The sequence below is a fragment of the Cladophialophora carrionii genome, assembly GCF_000365165.1.
Source record: "Cladophialophora carrionii CBS 160.54 unplaced genomic scaffold supercont1.6, whole genome shotgun sequence".
Classification (NCBI taxonomy): domain Eukaryota; kingdom Fungi; phylum Ascomycota; class Eurotiomycetes; order Chaetothyriales; family Herpotrichiellaceae; genus Cladophialophora; species Cladophialophora carrionii.
Genome location: NW_008481831.1, coordinates 278,512 through 297,883, shown reverse-complemented (window position 1 = coordinate 297,883; position 19,372 = coordinate 278,512). Strand labels below are relative to the sequence as shown.

The following is a 19,372-nucleotide window of genomic DNA, read 5'->3' as shown; positions in this document are numbered from 1 at the left end:
TCTGCGGATCTCCTACAAAGCCGATCCACGCACGACTTAGACTGCTAATGAATGATCTGCTACATCTGAGGTTCAACCACCCACCCTTTCAATTCGCCACACCCTCGCTAGCCCACCCATCCATCCCCGGAACCATCTCTCATGTGAATGCTTTACTCATCGTAGGCGGCGTCTGACGGGTGTCCATGTCCATGTCCATGTCCATGTCCCTTCATAGCTTTGTGAACAAGCTTGTGAAACTTGCGGAACGCAGGTATACGGCGGCCGAAAGGCTTGAGCTCCTTCAAAGACTGGTGCAGCTTGATCAATGTCTGTTGGAGGTTCTCGTCTTCATGGTGGCACGAGGGATCTGACAGCCGAAACTCCGTCAGTTGAAGATCCGTCGAGGGAGGGGTAGCGACTTAGGAATCAGTTCAGTGAAGATGGAAGCTTACCGCTCTGCTGCGAGGCATCGTTAACCTCCTGGAAGGCGTCTTTGACCTCCTGGAGAAGTTCTTGGATGTGCTCCGGAGGGGAGTCGTCAGCGCCTTCTGGGTGGTGGGCGCCGTCGTCACTATCGCAGTCATCGTCGCTGCTGTCGTCAGGGTCGTCGTGCAAGCCCTCGAGCATTGACTCCTTCAGCTTCAGGGTGATTTCAACCGTCTTGTCGTAGGTGCTCTCGTAGGATTCATCGTAAGATTGGTCTTGGTCATGGTCATGGTCATGTTGTTCGTGCGCCATCTTGACGGTGCGGTGTTGTTCGACTGCTAGATGTACTGTAGTGCAGGTGTGAAGCTCAGCGAATCAGTCTTGGACGAGGGCGATGGAGAGAGGCAAGACTGCTTTTGGTTGATATATCTTGTGCCCTTTCCATCTCTAATGAATCGAGATCATATACACTGCGCCACCGAGTAAGTTGTGCTCGTGTAGCCAATCGGGGAACCAAAGCTGAAAATAGTTTGGACCTCCTTCTATATCGGAGCTCCATGTGCAACAATCACCATCTTAGTTATTCCTATCTCTGGTCTAGTTAAAGAGTATACGTGTACTGTGCACGGAGTAATGGATAAAGCAAGTTGCTCTAACGGCGCACACACGCACCGGTCACAGCCACGCCACAAGGGGCTCGGCCAATCTCACGCAATACCTACTACTGGATACAGTACCCCTATATACTACCAGGTGGCTAGCGTGGCAGACAAGGCCCCATACGTTGTAGGGCAGTCAATGCTTACTTTCTCTCGTCCATTTGCATACAGCATACTCATCACGTTCTGTTAGCTGGCCCCTAGTATTTTTGGTACGGGCCAAGTCTCCGCATCATGATTTGAAAGGTCAGCTGTACGTCCACAACTCTAACGGGCCGATATAATTTCGAACCGTCGGCAGTCTTGTGCTTCGGTGCTCAAATACGACAAGTCCACTGCGAAAGCAATCAACTTCCAGACGTCTGTGAACTCACCTGCAAGACATCCCAAATCTCTCCTGCAAAGTTGTGAAAATGGGCCACGACGAGGACTACGATGACTCTCACTATGCCGACGGGAATGATCATGACGACTCCCATGGCGACTCCCACGATTCTCACGGTCATTCTCACGACGATTCTCATGACGACTCTGACGGATCCAGCAGCGTCCACGATTTGTTAGAGCGGGGACCGGAGCTATTACAGCATATCGAGGACTTCTTCAATCATCTCCACGCCGCCGGAGGACATGGTAAGAACAAGTGCCTTCAGTGATGAATACCTCTCTCTGTGTCGACGGTCTGCTAACTCGTGTGCTTCGTCAAGGCGATGATGGTCAATACCATGAAGGCGACGATGACGGCTGTGGTTACGAGCAGGGCCAGGGTTGGGAGAATGATCACGGAGATGGTGGTAATGAGGAACATGATGGATATGACGGACAAGACGGACATGACGGATATGGCGGCGATGATGGAGATGACGGGCATGACGGACAAGGTGGCCATCACGGACACGGCGGACATGGTGGACACGGTGGACCTTTTGGACGCGGCGGACCTTTTGGACACGGCGGACCTTTTGGACACGGCGGACCTTTTGGACACGGCGGACCTTTTGGACACGGCGGACCTCATGGACACGGTGGACCTTTTGGACATGGTGGACCTCATGGACATGGCGGCGACGATGGTGGCTGTGGATTCTGAGGCTAGAGAGGTTCTCGATAAGTCGTGGTGAAGTTGCAAGAACCCAGAACTGGAATGCTTGCTGTGTTTCCGAAAGCGGCAGCGTGTCCATGTGCGTCGACTCTTCCTGTACAGGAGAATTCCAACTTATTTCTTTCGAGGGAAGATTGCGATCGATCCCGCTTCAAACACTGCGCCAGTACTGCAGCGCACAGGAGTTTTAATGGCCTTCTCATCCATGTGATTGCGGAGGATATGGATCGCTGAGGCTTGATGTCTCGAGCGTACCATTGGGTACCCTTCTGAGTTCCGCCAGCTGAGAATGGATCTTTCAACAAGACTGTAGTAAGAACCTGGAAGCTTCCGAAGTAATTGATATGTGCCGACGACCGGACAAAACGCCTCGTATTCAGCATCACCACGTGCGTGTTTCCAAATCATGCCCAAGCGACGACATTTTACGGCGCTTGGGTTCAATAGGTAGATGGCAATACATAGCTTCTACCCACCTCAAATTAGGAGTTCACATGGCCGCAGAGTTGGGATCAAGGTTGAGTGCGAGTGTGAGAGGAAGGTGAGAGAGGACAGCGAGGAGATGAAAGCGGCAACGATCAAGTGAGTTTCATTCACGCGCCAAGCGCTGCTAGCTCTATTCGCTTATATGATACTCCGTACGGAGTACCATAGGTAGAAATGTCTACTCTGTCCGAACGGAGTACGGAGTCAGTCCTCCTCCCGTCGTCGTCGTACATGTTCAAAACAAGCATGATCTCAGCAAAGCAGTTACTATTACCAGCTACGGAGACCACAAAGTGAAGGTGTTCTCGTAGACATCTTCCGCAATGATGTAAACATGATGTTAGGAAAGCGCTTCCAGCTCAATGAGATGTCGTCTCCGGGTCACGCTGTCCGCTCACTCACGGATTCTTGATCCGGCAGATAGGATGATCTCATAACATCAGGCGCTTGACCTTCAAGTACAAGATTTAGGTCGCTGAAGCCCAGCTTGTGCTTGCTAAGTACGCCAGTTTACTACCTATTACTCTCTGAAAACTTGAATCGTCACCGCCGCGACAGCCATCAACATGCAGTCAGCACTACACAGCGTGATTGGACCCAGGAAGGAACTCCACGATCTCTCTGGACGGACCGCGGTGGTCACAGGGGGGGCAAATGGGATCGGGTTTCAGATCTCACGGCAGTTTGCCCAAGCCAAAGCCAAGGTCATCATGGTAAACCGAAAAGAAGAGCAAGGAGATGAAGCAATCAAGCAGATCAAGGAGGAAACACCCAACGCTGATGTGGATTGGGTGGGCTGTGATCTGGGCAATCTGAAGGAGGTGAAGCAGGTCTTCACTGACCTTCGCAACAAGCTCGATCGGGTGGATTTGGTAAGTGCCAGGTGATCGACAACTCTTACGAGAACGCGAGACTGATGACTTCGGTAGCTGATCTTGTCTGCTGGCATTAACACAAACACCTACGGGCTTGATGCCGATGGTATCGACCGGCATTTCGGCGTCAACTTCCTAGGCCAATTCTATGCCGTGAACTTGCTTTACCCTCTCATTCGCAAGGCATCCAAAGTCTCAGACGTTCCTCCCCGAATCGTCTTCGAAGCCTCTGAAGTTCATCGTGCATCTCCTCCAGACATCCATTTCGGCTCACTTGAAGAGATCAACGACGAGAACTTCGGCGCGACGCATCTCTACGCACGTACGAAGCTGGCCTTGATCTTATTGGCGAAGTTCATCCTTCCCGAGAAGGTCATCAAGCCCAATGGCGACAATGTATACTCCTTGAGTGTGCACCCAGGAACTGTCAACACAAACATGCAGCAGCAGTGGAAGGATGCTTACCCCGGTGTCTTTGGCAACTTCCTCAGCTGGGCAATGACGACTGTGGGAAGAGATATTGAGCAGGGTTCGTACAGCGCATTGTGGGCCGCCACTGCGCCAGAGGTCGAGGAAAAGAACTATCAGGGTTACTACTTTGTGGATCCAGTGAGTACCGTACCTTAAGGAACCTGTATTCGGAAGCACTGACATCGCATGTAGGGACAACCGGGCAAGGAATCATCTCAAGCTTCAGACCCCAAGCTAGCCGACGCTCTCTACACATTGAGTACTAAGTTGATCCGGGAGAAAGTTGGGGAGGATGCGCTTGTGCCCTGGGACCAAGAAGCATAAATGCAGGTGGAGCAAATGCGGACAAGCGAAATAGGCTGTCTGCCTCTTCGCATTCACACGAGTCTCATTAGCGTAAACGTACACCATTACGGTATTGCATAATAAAGACCTGTACAGGTGCCAGCGCCGAGACCGTGACATCTGAATCTAGAGTGTCGACTTCGCAGTGATGTTGTATACGGTGATACTCGTTCCGAGTTGAAGTTTATTCCCCTACTCAGCCAGGACCCATGTTTCATTCTTTTTGAAGCGGTCGTCCCAACCTAACTCACTCTCACCATTTTCGCCAGTGCCGACAGCCCTGTGGTCTATACAACTCTGGCGACTCATTTTCCGGGTTTCGGGTTAGGTGGAGTTTGTCGCTCAATCATCTGACCAGGGTTACGAATCGGACTTGGCGGCCACTGAGCATCGCGGTAAAGCCCTTGTTCTCCAACGTACCTGGTGCTGTTGCAATGGAGACTGAAGAATCACAGCGATTGCCTCTCCAGAGGTAATCATTTCAGTGGAAGCGTGCGGAGGATTTCTCCGGTGCTTCCAGCTCCGACCTCCGACTTCCTTCCCCATTGGCCAACCATTAATCTTCACTCTCATGCCAATACTGCCTGTTTGCAGTGTTTGTTCTGTTTGCCAAAGTGATTTCTTGGCAGCCATTCGACTACTTATTCCTCGCTCGCCCGCGCTCTTTGTTTTGGAATTCTTCATACTTGCAAGTCCTCCCCAACCCAGCGTAATGTGTTCGTGTTTGACTAACAATTGATAGACCTTGTGGGAGCGACCCAGCTCAAGCATTGGGTTTGCTATGGCGGTGTCCCTGCATTGCACATCGCGGTGGATGTCGCCATTAAGTGTCCTTCGGGGCTCTTATCCGCGTATTTTTTGGCTCATTCCTGTTCTCGGGATCATCTTTTCATCACTGCCTTGCCTTGCGCGAAGCCTTGGAGAAGAGAATTCGTACTAGTTGGTCGCAGTATTTGAATGTAATTGTACTCTAGTCAGCGAACTCTGGTGAGAGTGGGAGGTATCGTAAGATTGCGGTTGCCAGATCAATCGTTGGACCATGTAAACACGTCTTTTCTAGCCTCTTGAATGTGCTGCTGGAGTTTCGATCCATTCCATTGCATGCAGAAACGCTGTGCCTTGCGAAATTTCGATATGGCGCAGGCAGTACCCCCGAATTTTTGTTGTGGGAGTCAGGCTCCAGTAGGACCAACTTCGCAGTACTAAACGAGGGCGAGCTCCTCCTTCCATCTGTTCCCATTCTTGCAAGCTTGACATCTTTCTTCAGCAAGGGCTGTTCTAGAGATGAGCACTACTCCCTTAACAAGTTCGGGGCGACTTCACAATAGATCCAATGGTTGATCGGTCGGTCAGCAGGCAAGCTTCCTACGTTCTACGATCCGCGAAACATCCCACCAAGCTTCGAATTACATCCGCACGCGCGTTGAGGAAGCTATTGTGACAAACCCTAGACGACATTGAAAGAGAATGGCTAGGCTGTACTCCGTACACATCTGAGAAGTCTACTTTCGGGCGTGTAGTGAACCGTTCCACGTGACGTGGTTGGACTTCCTTTCTGCTCTAACTCACGTTTCCAGATCGACTGACTGCAGACACACCGAGAACCACATTGTTTTCTGAGACTGGCGAACAGGGTGCTTTCAGATACGAGACATTGCCCGTTGCGGACTCAGCGTACTAGATATCCGCCGGGAACCGAGCTCTTACCGCTTACCAGCCGATCTCCGCACCGGCTGGTGAAAGTGCAGGCCGCGGCGTGAGCGCAGGCTTGAGCCGAGGATAAACACAGGACAGGTACCTGAAGATATACGCTGAAAGGCAGACGCAGCAATACTTCAACGACAGCTGATCCTACCACAGTGGCTTGAATTGTACCTCCTTACTCTCATTTAGCAAAACGTCACCGCCGTCAAGATGCCTCCTCCTCCTCACCCGCCGCTCCAGGTTCCCGACTCGTACAAATCCCTTCCTCTCAAGCAGATCAAAGTCTCCTATGTGCCCGACTCGTCGCCTACGCCAACGCCAGTTCTGTTGATCACCTTGAACAGACCACAGAAGCACAATGCCTTCACCGACCAGATGCGGGAAGATCTGGAGAGGGTTTACGAGCTCATTGACATCGATCCACGGGTCAAGGTGGTGGTCGTCACTGGCGCGGGACGAAGCTTCTGTGCCGGAGCTGACCTAGAGATTGGTTTCTTGGGATCAAAAGACGAGACTGGGCAGATCAAGCACCCCAAGACGGAGCGTGACGTGGATCACAGAGACGGGTAGGAAAATGCATACTATATGGGGACAATCGCACTGACCTGTTTCTTAGTGGAGGTCGTATATCACTGGCAATCCACCACTGCTCGAAGCCCACCATTGCTGCCATCCAAGGCGCAGCTGTGGGCGTTGGTATTACCATGTGCTTGCCAGCAGCCATTCGGGTCGCCTACGCCAAAGCCAAGGTCGGCTTCGTCTTCAGCCGAAGAGGCATTATCATGGAGGCATGCTCGTCATACTTTTTGCCTCGCTTGATTGGCCATTCTCGAGCACTGCACTTGACGACGACCGGCGCAGTCTATCCTGCGGAGTCTCCACTCTTTGGCACACTGTTCTCTGAACTGCTCCCCTCCCCCGAGGCTACCCTTGCTCGGGCCCTTGAGCTGGCAGACGAAGTCGCGAAGAACACCTCGACGGTCTCGACTAAGATGATGAGGGAGCTCATGTACCGTGGAGCTGACAGTGCTGAAGGCGCGCACCTTCTCGATTCAAGAATCATTCATGGTTTGTTTGGAAGCAAGGACAACGTTGAAGGCGTGCAGAGCTTCCTGCAGAAGAGACAGGTGAACTTTACTGGACAAGTCCCTCAGGATGCTCCAGATGGCTATCCGTGGTGGAACCAGATCGACATCGGTCAGAAATCGGCGGACCCGCGGGGAAAGCCCAAGCTGTAGACTTCAGGTGATCTAGGTAGATTCCGCATCTCCTTGACGAGGTTGAACACAGTAGATACCAGCGTCGTAGAATTGTTTGGTCTGACTCATTTTGCATGTTGGGTGTCCATGTGGCTGGAACTGCCAGTAGAGCGTATGCTCAGTCATCGATCGCTGGGAGTCCTTAGCGAAAACGGTCCGTATACACGGTACGATTTTAATAAGCAATCGGGGTTTGTCGTCGTCCGTGGTCAGCCATTGGCGGAATCGTCGACGAGGGGAAGAGGAAGACTCGTTCTCGACCATGGATCACATCATCAATTCGCCGGCTCGCACGCCCGATTGAGATATTCCATTCTGCCCTCGTTCTCGATAAAGGGAATCCAAACGCCCATCCGACGTTCCTTTACCTCGCTCCCTCCCGGTGATGTCCATTGCGTCCCGTCGACTCTGGAGGCTCTCTGCTGCGTGCACACCCAGTCCTACCTTGGCTCTGGCTTCCACAAGACCCTCTTCTGCTTTCGAGTCGTTGCCCGCGAGCCCTTGGTCGAGCTCCGCATCCGCATCTGCCTCAAGACTTTCGAGTCTGACCCGGCAGTTCTCGTCGACGGCCTCGAAGATGGCTCCCATCACGAAGCAGTATGACTACATAGTAATCGGAGGTGGATCAGGTGGTAGCGGAGCTGCCAGAAGAGCCAGTGGATGGTACGGCGCAAAGACGTGTATCATCGACGCCGGGGTATCGGGAGGCTGCTGCGTAAACGTCGGGTATGCGAACGGTACCCTCAGGCTCGCAGTGTCGACACACAGTGACTGACTGAACTCGATTCGATCCAGATGCGTGCCCAAGAAAATGACGTGGAATTTCGCCTCCATCAGCGAGGCCATCGCGGCGGGCAAACACTACGGGTACACGTTCGGCGACAACAACTCGTTCGACTTCAGGACCTTTGTCGAGAAGCGCGACGCACGGATAAAAGTCCTCAACGGCGCCTACGAGAATAACTGGGCAAAAGAAGGGATCGAGCTGATACACGGCACCGCGACGTTTATCAGCGAGCATGAGATGGAGGTCAAGCCCAAGGACGGGTCGGAAGCGTTCAGAGTGACGGCGCCGCACATTACCATTGCGACCGGATCGTATCCGACGAAGCCCGAAGGCATCAAGGGCTCCGAGTACGGCATCACGTCGGACGAGTACTTTGCGATCAAATACCTTCCCAAGAAGATGATCTTCGTCGGCGCGGGCTACATCGCCGTCGAGCTGGCGGGCGTGATGAACGCCATCGGCGTGGAGACACACCTCTTCATCCGCGGCGACACTTTCCTGAGGAAATTCGACCCCATGATCCAAGAAACCATGACCAAACACTACGAGGAGATTGGCGTGCACGTGCACCGCAACCACCCCGGCATCAAGGAAGTCATTCAGTTAAACCCCGGCGACGAAGCAGGGTCAGACCCGCGCGAGAAGAAACTCAAGGTGATAATGAACGACGGGTCGGAGATGGAAACCAACGAACTCTTGTGGGCCATCGGCCGCAGTCCGGAAGACCGGGGCCTTGGCCTGGAAAACATCGACATCAAGCGCAACGAGAAGGGACACATCGTGGTCGACAAGTACCAAAACAGCTCCGTCAGCGGCGTGTACGCCTTGGGCGACGTGACAGGCCAGGCCGAACTCACGCCCGTGGCCATCGCCGCGGGTCGCCAGCTGGGGAACCGCCTCTTCGGGCCTCCGGAGTTCAAGGACGCGCATCTCGACTACGACCGGATCCCGTCCGTCGTGTTCTCGCATCCCGAGTGTGGCACGACGGGGCTCACAGAACCGCAGGCGATAGAAAAATACGGCAAGGAGAACGTCAAGGTCTATCACACCAAATTCTCGGCCATGTTCTATGACGTGTAAGTTCCCTCCCTGCCCTGTGGCTTTTGATTCCCGGATCATCCAATGGTGGGGGAAGAATTCGCAGAACCAGCTAACGGGAAAACCATCACGCACAGATATCCGCCCGAAGAGAAAAAGAAAGAACCCACAGAGTTCAAGATCGTGTGCCAGGGCCCGCGGGAAGAAATCGTCGGGCTGCACATCCTAGGCAGGGGCGTCGATGAGATGATGCAGGGCTTTGGCGTCGCTGTCAAGATGGGCGCCACGAAGAAGGATTTTGACAGCTGCGTGGCTATTCACCCGGTACGTTTAGATCGTCTCTATCACCTCCCCCTCTGACAGCTCTGCTCGTCTTTGACTCCGAGACATGCTAATCAGATTGTATTCACAGACAAGCGCCGAAGAGCTGGTCACCATGAGATAGATAGACAGACAGATAGATAGATAAACAGATGGCCGGGTGCCATTCTTGTATATGCCAGGATTCCAACTGGTACTGTACTGTATGGGCTTTCATCTCTGCCAGGGACCAAGAAAGTTCGATAGACTGGGACGATTTATACGGTGACTGACTGATTGGTTGGCATGGGGAGGAGAACGGCTCGTTTGATCTACCCAGTAAATCGACACATCATGGCATATCACATTGAGGAATGGGTCTCGCGTGAGGGAATAGCCCGTCATACTGTATCCAGCATGGCTACAGTTATCCTGCGCCCAACTGTATCTACCTAGTCCAACCACGTAGAGCAAGCGTCGCGTCGCATCACATGGGTGACATGCTTTCTTCCACCGTCCTACAGTACTGTCCAGCCTATTCCGCCCTCTCAAGTACAGTACAATTCGTACTTTTCTTCTTCTTGCCATTCCCCCTCCGGCCCCCTACTCTACGGACAGGACAGTGTACTTGTGCAACTTTCACAGAGCCCAGACCCGCTCGTTTCCCCCGGCATCCCTCACGCCATTCTTGTTCATCCGGCCATACTGCCACCTCAAGGCCAGCGACATGACGGCCACGAAGAAGCCACATGCGGCGCAGGTGAAATTGCCCGTCGGATAGCCCTGGTCGGCCTCGTTGGCCTTCCAGATCCACTGCGCGATGATCTGGCCGATGCCCGCGCACGAATTGTTCAGCGCGATGGCGAACGGGATCGTCAGCAACGACGGCGTATTGCACGCCACCCAGTTGGTCATGCTGGGCGCGACGGGGAAGGCGCCGCACGCCGCGAGACACAGGCAGCCGTAGCGGCTCACGTAGGCGTCGGCGGGGAGACAGCCGGCGCCGAGCCACCCGGCCGCGCCGGCCAAGGAGGCCACGGCGATGTGCGTGCCGCGGGCGTTGAAGTGGTCGGCCGAGTAGGAGAGGGTGATGGCCACGCAGAAGCCGACGCACCACGGCGGCACGGTCATGAGCTGCGCTTGGATCGACGTGTATCCGAGCCCCTTGACGATCGTCGGAGTGAAGAATGTGAAACTTCCTTGCGGGACGACGTCGGCAATCTAGTCATCGCGGGGGGCACTCAGTCGGTGGAAACGTTCCGGGACAGGGGAAAAAAGAGCCACATACGTATGCGATATAGTGACACAGCATCCGCGGGCTGAAGAACGTCTGTAGCACCTCCGGTCGCGAGGCGTGGTTCCTCAAGTAGCCGCCGCCTCCTTCCGTGAGACGATCTTCGGCGAACTGCTTGTCCGAGGGACTCAACCACTTCGCACGGGCAGGATAGTCGGGCAGGAAGAACAGGAGCAACAACGCGCTGAGGATGGTGATGATGCCTTCGATGATGAAGAGCCATCGGAAGCTGTGTCGGGTCATGGTCAGCTTCGTAGTCATTGGCAGGCTTATATTCTCTCTTTGCTCCCCATAGATTGGTAGAACACTCACCCTTGCAGCCCGGCGGCGCCGTTGATGTGGCCCACTCCGTACGCGATGGCTCCTCCGAACGCGCCGGCCAAGTTAGCAGAGCCAACGACGCAGGCGATTCTCACGGAACGCTCGTTGTACCGGTACCATACGGTGATGAAGTAGACGATGCCAGGGAACTGCAACCACAAATCAACCGCCGTCAGCTATGGCCACTCCGACAACAATGCTGCGCGTTTATGGCAAAGGGGGAACCCACGAATCCAGCTTCGAAGACGCCGATGAGGAACCTCAGCGACACGACTGTCGCGTAATTGTGCACCCCAGCTGTTCCAATTGTAAAGGCGCCCCAGGCGAAGAGCAGGAATGCCAGCCACAAGCTTGGCCGCACCCAGTGCTTCATGACATAGTTGCTAGGGACTTCAAACAGGGCTGTCCGACAGCGTCAGTCCATGTCGCTGGTCAGAAGGGCGTAGTGGTACGGCAGGGAGGACCGGGGATAGAACCCTTCCCGGCTGCTGCTTGCTCCAGGAAACACTCACCGTAAGCCAAACTGAACAGCGTGACGGTAATGGCATATTGATCCGCCGTCATGCGGGTCTGCTGTAACAGATCATCCCCGGTTTCTGCGTTCAACACCTTCGAGTTTCCGATGTTGCCTCGATCGAGGAAGTTCAAGAGGTAGACCCAGCAGCAGAGCGGCAGAATGCGCAGATCGAGTCGCCGGTTGAAGCGCGTGTTTCGCTTTTCATATTCTACTTGGTCGAGCGAATTGGTGCTCTCGTCGCTGGGCGAGGCGATGACGACTTTCTTTGCGACATGAGACTCGGGGTATCCCACAAGGCTGGGGCTTTTACTCACCTCACGGCTCGAATCCTCGTGATGCTCTGATGGAAGTGTTTTCTCCATGATGAAGGTGTGAATGTCCCAGGGGTCTCTGAACTCTGGAGTCTGGACTTTGGAGGATCACTGGGAGGAACAAAAGGACTGAGCACCCCAGGCATAGACATGATGCTGGGTTTATGTCATAGCCTTCGGTATGCCATTCGAGGTGACAATGACCGTCACGGCCAGCCACCGACCGGCCACAAGCCCGTCATGCCCGTCTCTCGCATCCTGGAGATTGTCTCTCGTATTACTGGCACCAAGCTTAGCCAAGCTGCAACGGAGGGGACTTCTGCATCCCGGCACATCGCATTGTAAGGATGCCGTATGAAGATCAGCTGAGAAGGAGCCAGAGATAGCAAGGGGAAAGGCGGGGAGTAAGATGCGGAGGCAGGACGGCGCCATGGGTGCATGGCTAGTATGGGGTCGTCGGGGATCGACAGGGTATCTGCAGGGACACGTCCAGTGCTAAGAGAGAGGGAAGTGGGGATTCTTGGGGACGACGTCGGCGATGATGCCGGCCATACTCCGTGTATTGAATCTGGTAATACTCTCCCCAGTTCAGCTTGGGACATTCACCAGCCGCAACCACAGACAGTCCATGTCGAAGAAAGCCAGCCGCCGTTGACCTAGGCGTAGGCATCCGAGTCTTCCTCTTCTTCGTCTCTTTGACCGCCCTCGCCCTCCATATGCGCATAGTCCCGAGTCCCGTCGTCGTAATCCTCCTCGTTTCGATGGGGAATGATGCTCTCCTTGATACCAAAGCTCTCGATGATGTCCTCCCAAATTTCCATGCTGAGGGTGAAAATGACTTGGTTCCGGCGTGTCTCCTGTCTCTCCTCCATCGACCGCACTTCTGCCATGCCCAGCGTTGGCAACCCTTGACTATCAAGGTCCAGTCCAACCTTTCCCTCCTTGATTAGGAAGCTCACGTAAAACATGTTCTCCACCGACTGTCCGAATGACTTGGGGTTGATACAAAAGTTGAACAACGGTATGCATTCATTGTCAGCAATGCAGTGTCGCCGAAGAATCTCGCGTGCCTGTTCTTCCGAGATATCATCCTCGAGTTCCTCGAGGTCGTTCAACTCGTTTTGCGCAGCTTCACTGTTCTTCTGGATTGCCTTCTTCAAGAGAAACGCAATCTCTGTGCATATCTCTGTAAGATTGGCTGACTCTTGTTTTTCCAAGTCTTCTGGACCCAACTGAACGGGCCGAACTGCCTCACCGGGTTGTGTCCGGGCTTCGCGGGCCTTTCTCTGCGTCTGTTGTCGGACTTTCTTCTGCACCGACAGCGGACCAAGGAGAAAACCGGTCAGACAGGGGCGAGAGTTGTACAAGAAGCAAGCATTCCTCCCTAGATAATCCCAATTCATGGTGTCACCAGCGTCATCGTCGTCGTCGTCGTCGTCTTGATTCCTTCGCCGGCCTTGTGTTTGTGTGTTACGAGGCGCGCCTCGTCTGCCCGGTTCATCGCCTTGTTTCATGAAGGCGATACATTTCGTGACGAAATCATCCACATCGATTCCAGTTGTGCCATCACCAAGCGTGATGTTGTTGATCTTCCTGTATGACAAGTCTGCTGCCTCCAGAATTAGCCGGGAGTCGATGGTGGCTTCTGACGTCTGTTTGACATCCTTGTAGAGCTCGTCTGCTTTTCTCAAAGTCTCCTCCAGACCCTTTGAGTTTGGCTGTAGGTACTCTGCTCGCGAGTCATGTAGCTCCGACAAGAGATTCCGGAAGCCCTTTCGCAGCCGCCGTCGTTCTTCGGGCGCTTGTTCGGGATCGTAGAACTGGTGCGCAGACGGCGTTTGAGAGTCATCGCCGCCAGTTCGTCCCCGCTTCCGGGGTTGGGCGGGTGTTCTATCTGACAAGCCTGCAGCTGCACTCTTTCTCTTTTCTTTACTATTTCGGCTCCGCGGTTCATCCTCTGAGTCGGAGTGAGCAGGCGAAGGAGGGGTAGTCAATGTTTCGGGCGTCTGGCGGCCCGGTGAGCCGGGGGTTCTCGCGCTGTCATTATCAGAAGAACCCGGTCGGGTGTTGAGCCGAGCCATCCTGTGCGCACGAGGGCCACTGGTGTGCGAGATTGACTGTGAGAGGGGTGAGAGCAGATGCGAGGGCTGAGAGCTGACCCGATGCGCAACACCCAGTACAAAGTACACCAGTGGCTCTCAATGTATATCGCCGACAGAATGATGAAATGAGGCTCTACAGAACGCGCCCTGCGCCTGTGCCCGCGTGGCGCGCCGTTCTCAACGCGTCATGGAAACGCTAGACCTACTCTGGTTTAGTGGCTCAGCCTTCCAACGGGGCTGGTCACTCGATCAGGCTTCACTCTGTTTGACCTCTTGATAATATTATCTGCTCTTCTGCACATACTGCATCTAATTTCGCCTCGCATTTACTCCCCAGCAATGGACGCCGTCTCTCACGTGCAACGATCATGGACACATACACGTTTGCAACGTCCCGTCAGATAGACTTTCCGGTCTGTGTCAGGATGTGAGTTGCTGATTGTTCCGCTCACCATTGTCGAGCCACCCGCTTCATCGAGATGATCGTGCAAGGCAGTCCACCTGTGTTGTTACTGACTTGAGTAGAAACAACTTAGAAGGCAAACAGAGCACCTTTCCATACACAGTTCTGCTTAAACACCCGGAGATACGGCATGTTGGCTCAGTCCAGAACCCAAACTCGGAACTATATGTGACCGCTCAGCTATGGGCCGAATCAAAACCGCTGGGAGTGTCCATGCAGACCCCTCATCTGTTCTTCAAGAACAGCAGAGTGTGGAACAAATGGCTGGAACTCCCTATTTTGGTCAAGGACTGTCCTATCTCATCACAAGTCGCCATCACAATTTGGGACTTGTCGCCGTGCCCGGAGAATGGCAGCCTCGACCATGCCATCCCGTTCGGTGGCACCACCATCCCACTGTTCGACAAAGACGGCACTCTGAGGAAAGGGCGCCAAAAGTGCAAAGTCTATCGGCGCAGGGCCGCTGATGGACACGCACCAACAAAGACCCCACACATTCCTCGCCCGAAGCGACGAAAACCGAACGAGTCGCCACCTCCCTCCATTCCAGAAGAGGAGGAGCTCGAGAGGTTGGAGCAATTGTTCAAGAAGCATGAGATGAACGAAATTCCACAGAACGACTGGCTTGATCAACTTGTCTTCCAGAAGGTGGGCAAGAAAGCACGTGAAGTCGACGAAGCAGCAAGGAAACGGTCTTCAATCACGAAAGCCTCAAAGCGCAAATCACCCAGTGCTAATACCAACGAAGCGAACGGGCATGTGGTTCACGACGATGAGAGCGAGTCAGACCTTGACGCGGACGACGAAGAGCGTTTCACCCTCTATGTGGACTTTCCGCGTTGGGACTTTCCAATCATCTTTGAGGACTATGGTTATGAGCCATCAAGAATAATGAAGGAATTCTCCAGTGCGATGTCTGCCTCAGCACTCGGTGCAAAGCCTCCACCAGAGGTCCGCTACGGGCCCGGGATTGCTCCCGGCACATCTGTCGTGGACGACGAAGAATACCCCGTCGTCCAAATGTTCGACCCGGAGCAGTTCCAGAGGGAGAATCCTTGTGAAAGTAAACACCGACGGCTGGTGCGAAGTGACAGGAACGCATTCTCTGACAGCGATCAGAAGCCGAATGCAAAGATGAGAGACGAACTAAATGAGATTCTGTCGTATGGCCCCACGCAAGAGCTGAGTGCTCAAGACAAGGACGTCATCTGGACTTTCCGCCGTCACTTGAGTCGAGATAAACGAGCTCTGACCAAGGTTGTCAAAGCGACGGATTTCACCAATCCAAACGAAGTTCGTCAACTCGTTGAGTTGATCCCTCGATGGGCGAAGATCGACGTTGATGCAGCCCTCGAATTGCTCGGCCCGACATACGACAACCCTGTGGTACGAGCATATGCGGTGGACAGACTTCGACAGGCTGGAGACGCCGAGTTACAACTCTATCTTCTCCAGCTCGTCCAGGCTCTGAAGTTTGAAAGGTACGAGCAGACCGAGGAAGGCCTCCCAGCTGCATCATTGGCGAAATTCTTGATCGATCGTGCCGCCAACAACTTCCTGCTCGGCAACTACCTCCACTGGTTCCTGATGGTCGAATGTGTTGACCAGGGGACAGAGACCAACACAGCGAACCGACAGCTCTTCGCGAGAGTCGAATTCTACTTCATGCTGGAGCTGGAGAAACGGAACCCGGATTTGCGCAAGATCCTGCTGCGCCAAGGTGAATTGATCACCATCATCTCGAGCATCAGCAAGGACATTCGGTTTAGCAGGACCAACCGTCTACAAAAGATAGAGATGCTTAAGAAGACTCTAGCTGACCCGAAGAACGACCTCGTGAAGATCGATCCACCAATCCCGCTCCCCCTGGATCCAGAGGTTGAAGTGTGTGGCGTGTATCCTGATGAAGCAAATGTCTTCAAGTCGTCCTTGTCGCCACTATACCTCAATTTCAAGGTTGCCAGCGCCTCAGATGGATCCAGCACATCCGCACACCGTTCGCAGACGCACGGCAAATACCCTATCATTTTCAAGACAGGCGATGATCTCCGACAAGATCAACTTGTCATCCAGATCATCACACTCATGAACAACCTCCTCCTCAAGGAGAACCTCGACCTGAAGCTCACGCCATATCGCATCCTGGCGACATCACCTTCCGCAGGTGCCGTTCAGTTCATCCCGTCGATGCCCATCTCTGCAGTCTCTACAAAGTACAAGGGCTCTGTGCTAGCCTACCTGCGAGCCAACAATCCCGACGCATCCGGACCTCTCGGTGTGCGCAAGGAAACCATGGACACGTACATCCGCTCGTGCGCCGGATACTGTGTGATCACGTACATCCTGGGCGTGGGAGACCGTCACTTGGACAATCTCCTCCTCCAACCCTCGGGCCACTTCTTCCACATCGACTTTGGCTTTATTCTCGGCCGTGACCCAAAACCGTTTGCCCCGCTGATAAAACTCTGCAAGGAAATGGTGGAAGGCTTGGGCGGAACGACGTCGCCGCAGTACGCCCAATTCAAGCAGTATTGTTTCACGGCGTACACGACGCTGCGGAAATCCAGCTCCTTAGTGCTAAACCTGTTTAGTCTCATGGTTCAAAGTTCCGTGACGGATATTAGACTGATGGAAGAGCAGATGGGAGGCATGGGCGGAGCGGTAGGTAAGGTCAGGGAGCGGTTCAACCTGGACGTCAGTGAGGAAGAGGCGGTAAGGGCACTGGATCAGGTGTTGGCCGACAGCGTCAATGCCGTTTTTGGGGTGGTTATTGATCGACTACATGAGTTTGTGCAGGGTTGGAGAGCGTGATCGGCCACGGGTCTGCCACTATATCACCATAGATGAGTGAACGAAGAAGTCATCCAAGTACAATTGCATCAATTAGCCACGTTTTGATTGAGCATTGTCAACACCTGCTACAAGGGAACCGGTAGAGGGACTGCTACGAGGAACCGCTACGAGGAAATATGGTATTGATAAAGAAGGCGTAGCTTTGACTACGCTTCGTTGTTATATTTATCCCTCGTCGCCATCCTTGTCCTTCGTCGCCGTTCTTGTCCCTCGTCGCCATTCTTGTCCTTCGCTGTCATCCTTGTCCTTCGTCGCCATCTTGTCTTCGGTGGTACATTGGACTTCCAGGGCTGGCTTTTCAGTACTCTACCGCGCAGAGTACCTCTTATCGAGAAGTCCTCCGATCTTCGCACGTACTTCAAACGCTTTGTGGCCTGTCGGCATCAGTACACGAGAACATAGCGACCACGCCGCCTATCCGACGGTGGCGGTGATGGTGGCGGTGATGGTGGCGGTGATGGTGGCGGTGGCATGGTGACGGAGGGCAGCGAACATGGCAGAGTACGAGTAAGATTTACGTGGCTATCTTTAGGAAGGAGGTAATTAGAGAAGGAACTGGACGGCATAAGAAGCGAAGTCTTGGGGATATGTTCGGCCAAGCGAGACACACACAGAGAGAGAGAGAGAGAGAGAGAGAGAGAGAGAGAGTGTGTGTGTGTGTGTGTGTGTGTGTGTGTGTTTGCGAGAGCGAGAGGGAGAGGGATCGTGAGTTTCAGCCCGAGATGATTTCTAACTCTGTCTCCGCTCCCCCAGACCGTCTCCTTATCCTACGCTCGCCTAGCTGGGGCTGTTCAACGACAAATCCCATCCAGTATCGAAAGACAGGTGAAAGGTGCAGCTTAGGACAAGCTCTCAGGTCTACCACGAAGCAATTGTCGAGCTTGGCTATGTACTCATACTTCGCTCCACGCCGCAAACAGGTATCTACCTGTCCATCGTGGAGCGTCCACCTCTTGCTCGTCTCGTCGCGTCGCTGAGGTTCCATTCATCGACGTTTCCGCTAATGCATTCACGCTGTGGAGATTCCCTTCTTCTATCTCTCCTGCGTGGAAATACTGACTGACGACTATCCGCTCCGTATTCCCTGTGCCAGCCCAACTTGGTTTTCCTCGCGAGGCCAAAGCTTGGGACGAAATCCAATCTTCATCCTGGCATGCAACCCGTGTATACTCCTGGTAACTCAGAAGTGGTGAGAATTCCACTATACGATAGAATACAATACAATGGACCGGTGTTGTTCTTGTCTGAGTCAGTCCTAAGACCTCATTCCACCTCTCCGTCAACACTGTAGGGGCGACTTGCAGGCGCTGAGGTGTATGAAGAGTAGTCGAGTCGCAGTACAAGGGAGTCGAGGCTGCTGGACGTCCTGAAACCAACGATCTCTGTCGCGCAGGCCAGTGGTCATAAGTAGGTATTGTCGTTGGTCGTTTGTTCGGTGCCTTCAGTCTTTACTGCTGTCCCTGTGCTGTTCCTTCTGTGCTGCTCCTTCTGTGCTGCTCCTTCTGTGTTGCTCCTTCTGTGCTGCTCCCTTCTAGTCTCCCCATCTAGGCTCCCCGTCTCTTGTCCTGCCATTCCCTCGTCCGAGCCAGCTGACCCGTTAATCGCACCCGTATCGCACCCGTCATTGCTGATCCAGTGCTGGCCCCGCTCATGCTGCACCTTTGATTGTTACTGTGGGTTGGTCCTCTAGGTACCTATGTACCTAGGTAGGTAGGTAGGTAGGTAGGTAGTATAGACCGGGCACGCCGCACGCCGCACGCTTGGGTACATTCTCTACCCGCCTGACGTCCGCACGACGTACACGCGAGTCGTCCCCCGCGGTGCCCTGGCTTGCTGATACTCGTATTTCGGCTTGCCGATGGTATCGACGCGGGCGCGCACCCGCTCGCAAGTCGAGCGGATGGGTTTGGTGAGCAGTCGGAGCATCTCCTTGGAAGTTGTTGTGAAGGCGGACATCGTGGTTGTCCCACGCATTACTTGGTACGATCGATGTGCCTTGGTCAGTAGACTCTGTTGAATACCTAGGTAGAGATGAAGTGTTGTAGTGTCTGATGCGGCAGGTCGTCGTCGTCGTCGT

At 53.9% G+C, this 19,372-nt stretch overlaps 7 protein-coding genes across 7 annotated transcripts; 4 read left to right on the top strand and 3 right to left on the bottom strand.

The window, feature by feature from the left end:
• Window positions 1-152: 152 nt before the first annotated feature.
• On the bottom strand, window positions 153-720 carry G647_07066 (uncharacterized protein; the record flags this gene model as incomplete). Its single annotated transcript, XM_008731383.1, has 2 exons — window positions 153-349; window positions 435-720. 2 exons carry the CDS (start codon window positions 718-720, stop codon window positions 153-155), a joined length of 483 nt encoding a protein of 160 aa, XP_008729605.1.
• A 2,501-nt stretch (window positions 721-3,221) lies between these two features.
• G647_07065 (uncharacterized protein) lies at window positions 3,222-4,325 on the top strand (the record flags this gene model as incomplete). Its single annotated transcript, XM_008731382.1, has 3 exons — window positions 3,222-3,527; window positions 3,585-4,139; window positions 4,194-4,325. 3 exons carry the CDS (start codon window positions 3,222-3,224, stop codon window positions 4,323-4,325), a joined length of 993 nt encoding a protein of 330 aa, XP_008729604.1.
• Window positions 4,326-6,260: 1,935 nt separating this feature from the next.
• On the top strand, window positions 6,261-7,288 carry G647_07064 (uncharacterized protein; the record flags this gene model as incomplete). The annotated part of the gene is made up of 2 exons (XM_008731381.1): window positions 6,261-6,616; window positions 6,667-7,288. 2 exons carry the CDS (start codon window positions 6,261-6,263, stop codon window positions 7,286-7,288), a joined length of 978 nt encoding a protein of 325 aa, XP_008729603.1.
• A 598-nt stretch (window positions 7,289-7,886) lies between these two features.
• On the top strand, window positions 7,887-9,579 carry G647_07063 (glutathione-disulfide reductase; the record flags this gene model as incomplete). Its single annotated transcript, XM_008731380.1, has 4 exons — window positions 7,887-8,035; window positions 8,105-9,172; window positions 9,272-9,458; window positions 9,547-9,579. 4 exons carry the CDS (start codon window positions 7,887-7,889, stop codon window positions 9,577-9,579), a joined length of 1,437 nt encoding a protein of 478 aa, XP_008729602.1.
• Window positions 9,580-10,073: 494 nt separating this feature from the next.
• On the bottom strand, window positions 10,074-11,928 carry G647_07062 (uncharacterized protein; the record flags this gene model as incomplete). Its single annotated transcript, XM_008731379.1, has 5 exons — window positions 10,074-10,655; window positions 10,723-10,957; window positions 11,041-11,198; window positions 11,279-11,451; window positions 11,562-11,928. The coding sequence occupies 5 exons, from the start codon at window positions 11,926-11,928 to the stop codon at window positions 10,074-10,076; spliced, it is 1,515 nt and encodes a 504-aa protein (XP_008729601.1).
• Window positions 11,929-12,533: 605 nt separating this feature from the next.
• On the bottom strand, window positions 12,534-13,958 carry G647_07061 (uncharacterized protein; the record flags this gene model as incomplete). Its single annotated transcript, XM_008731378.1, has 1 exon — window positions 12,534-13,958. The coding sequence occupies one exon, from the start codon at window positions 13,956-13,958 to the stop codon at window positions 12,534-12,536; it is 1,425 nt and encodes a 474-aa protein (XP_008729600.1).
• Window positions 13,959-14,347: 389 nt separating this feature from the next.
• On the top strand, window positions 14,348-17,253 carry G647_07060 (uncharacterized protein; the record flags this gene model as incomplete). The annotated part of the gene is made up of 2 exons (XM_008731377.1): window positions 14,348-14,406; window positions 14,505-17,253. The coding sequence occupies 2 exons, from the start codon at window positions 14,348-14,350 to the stop codon at window positions 17,251-17,253; spliced, it is 2,808 nt and encodes a 935-aa protein (XP_008729599.1).
• Window positions 17,254-19,372: the final 2,119 nt, after the last annotated feature.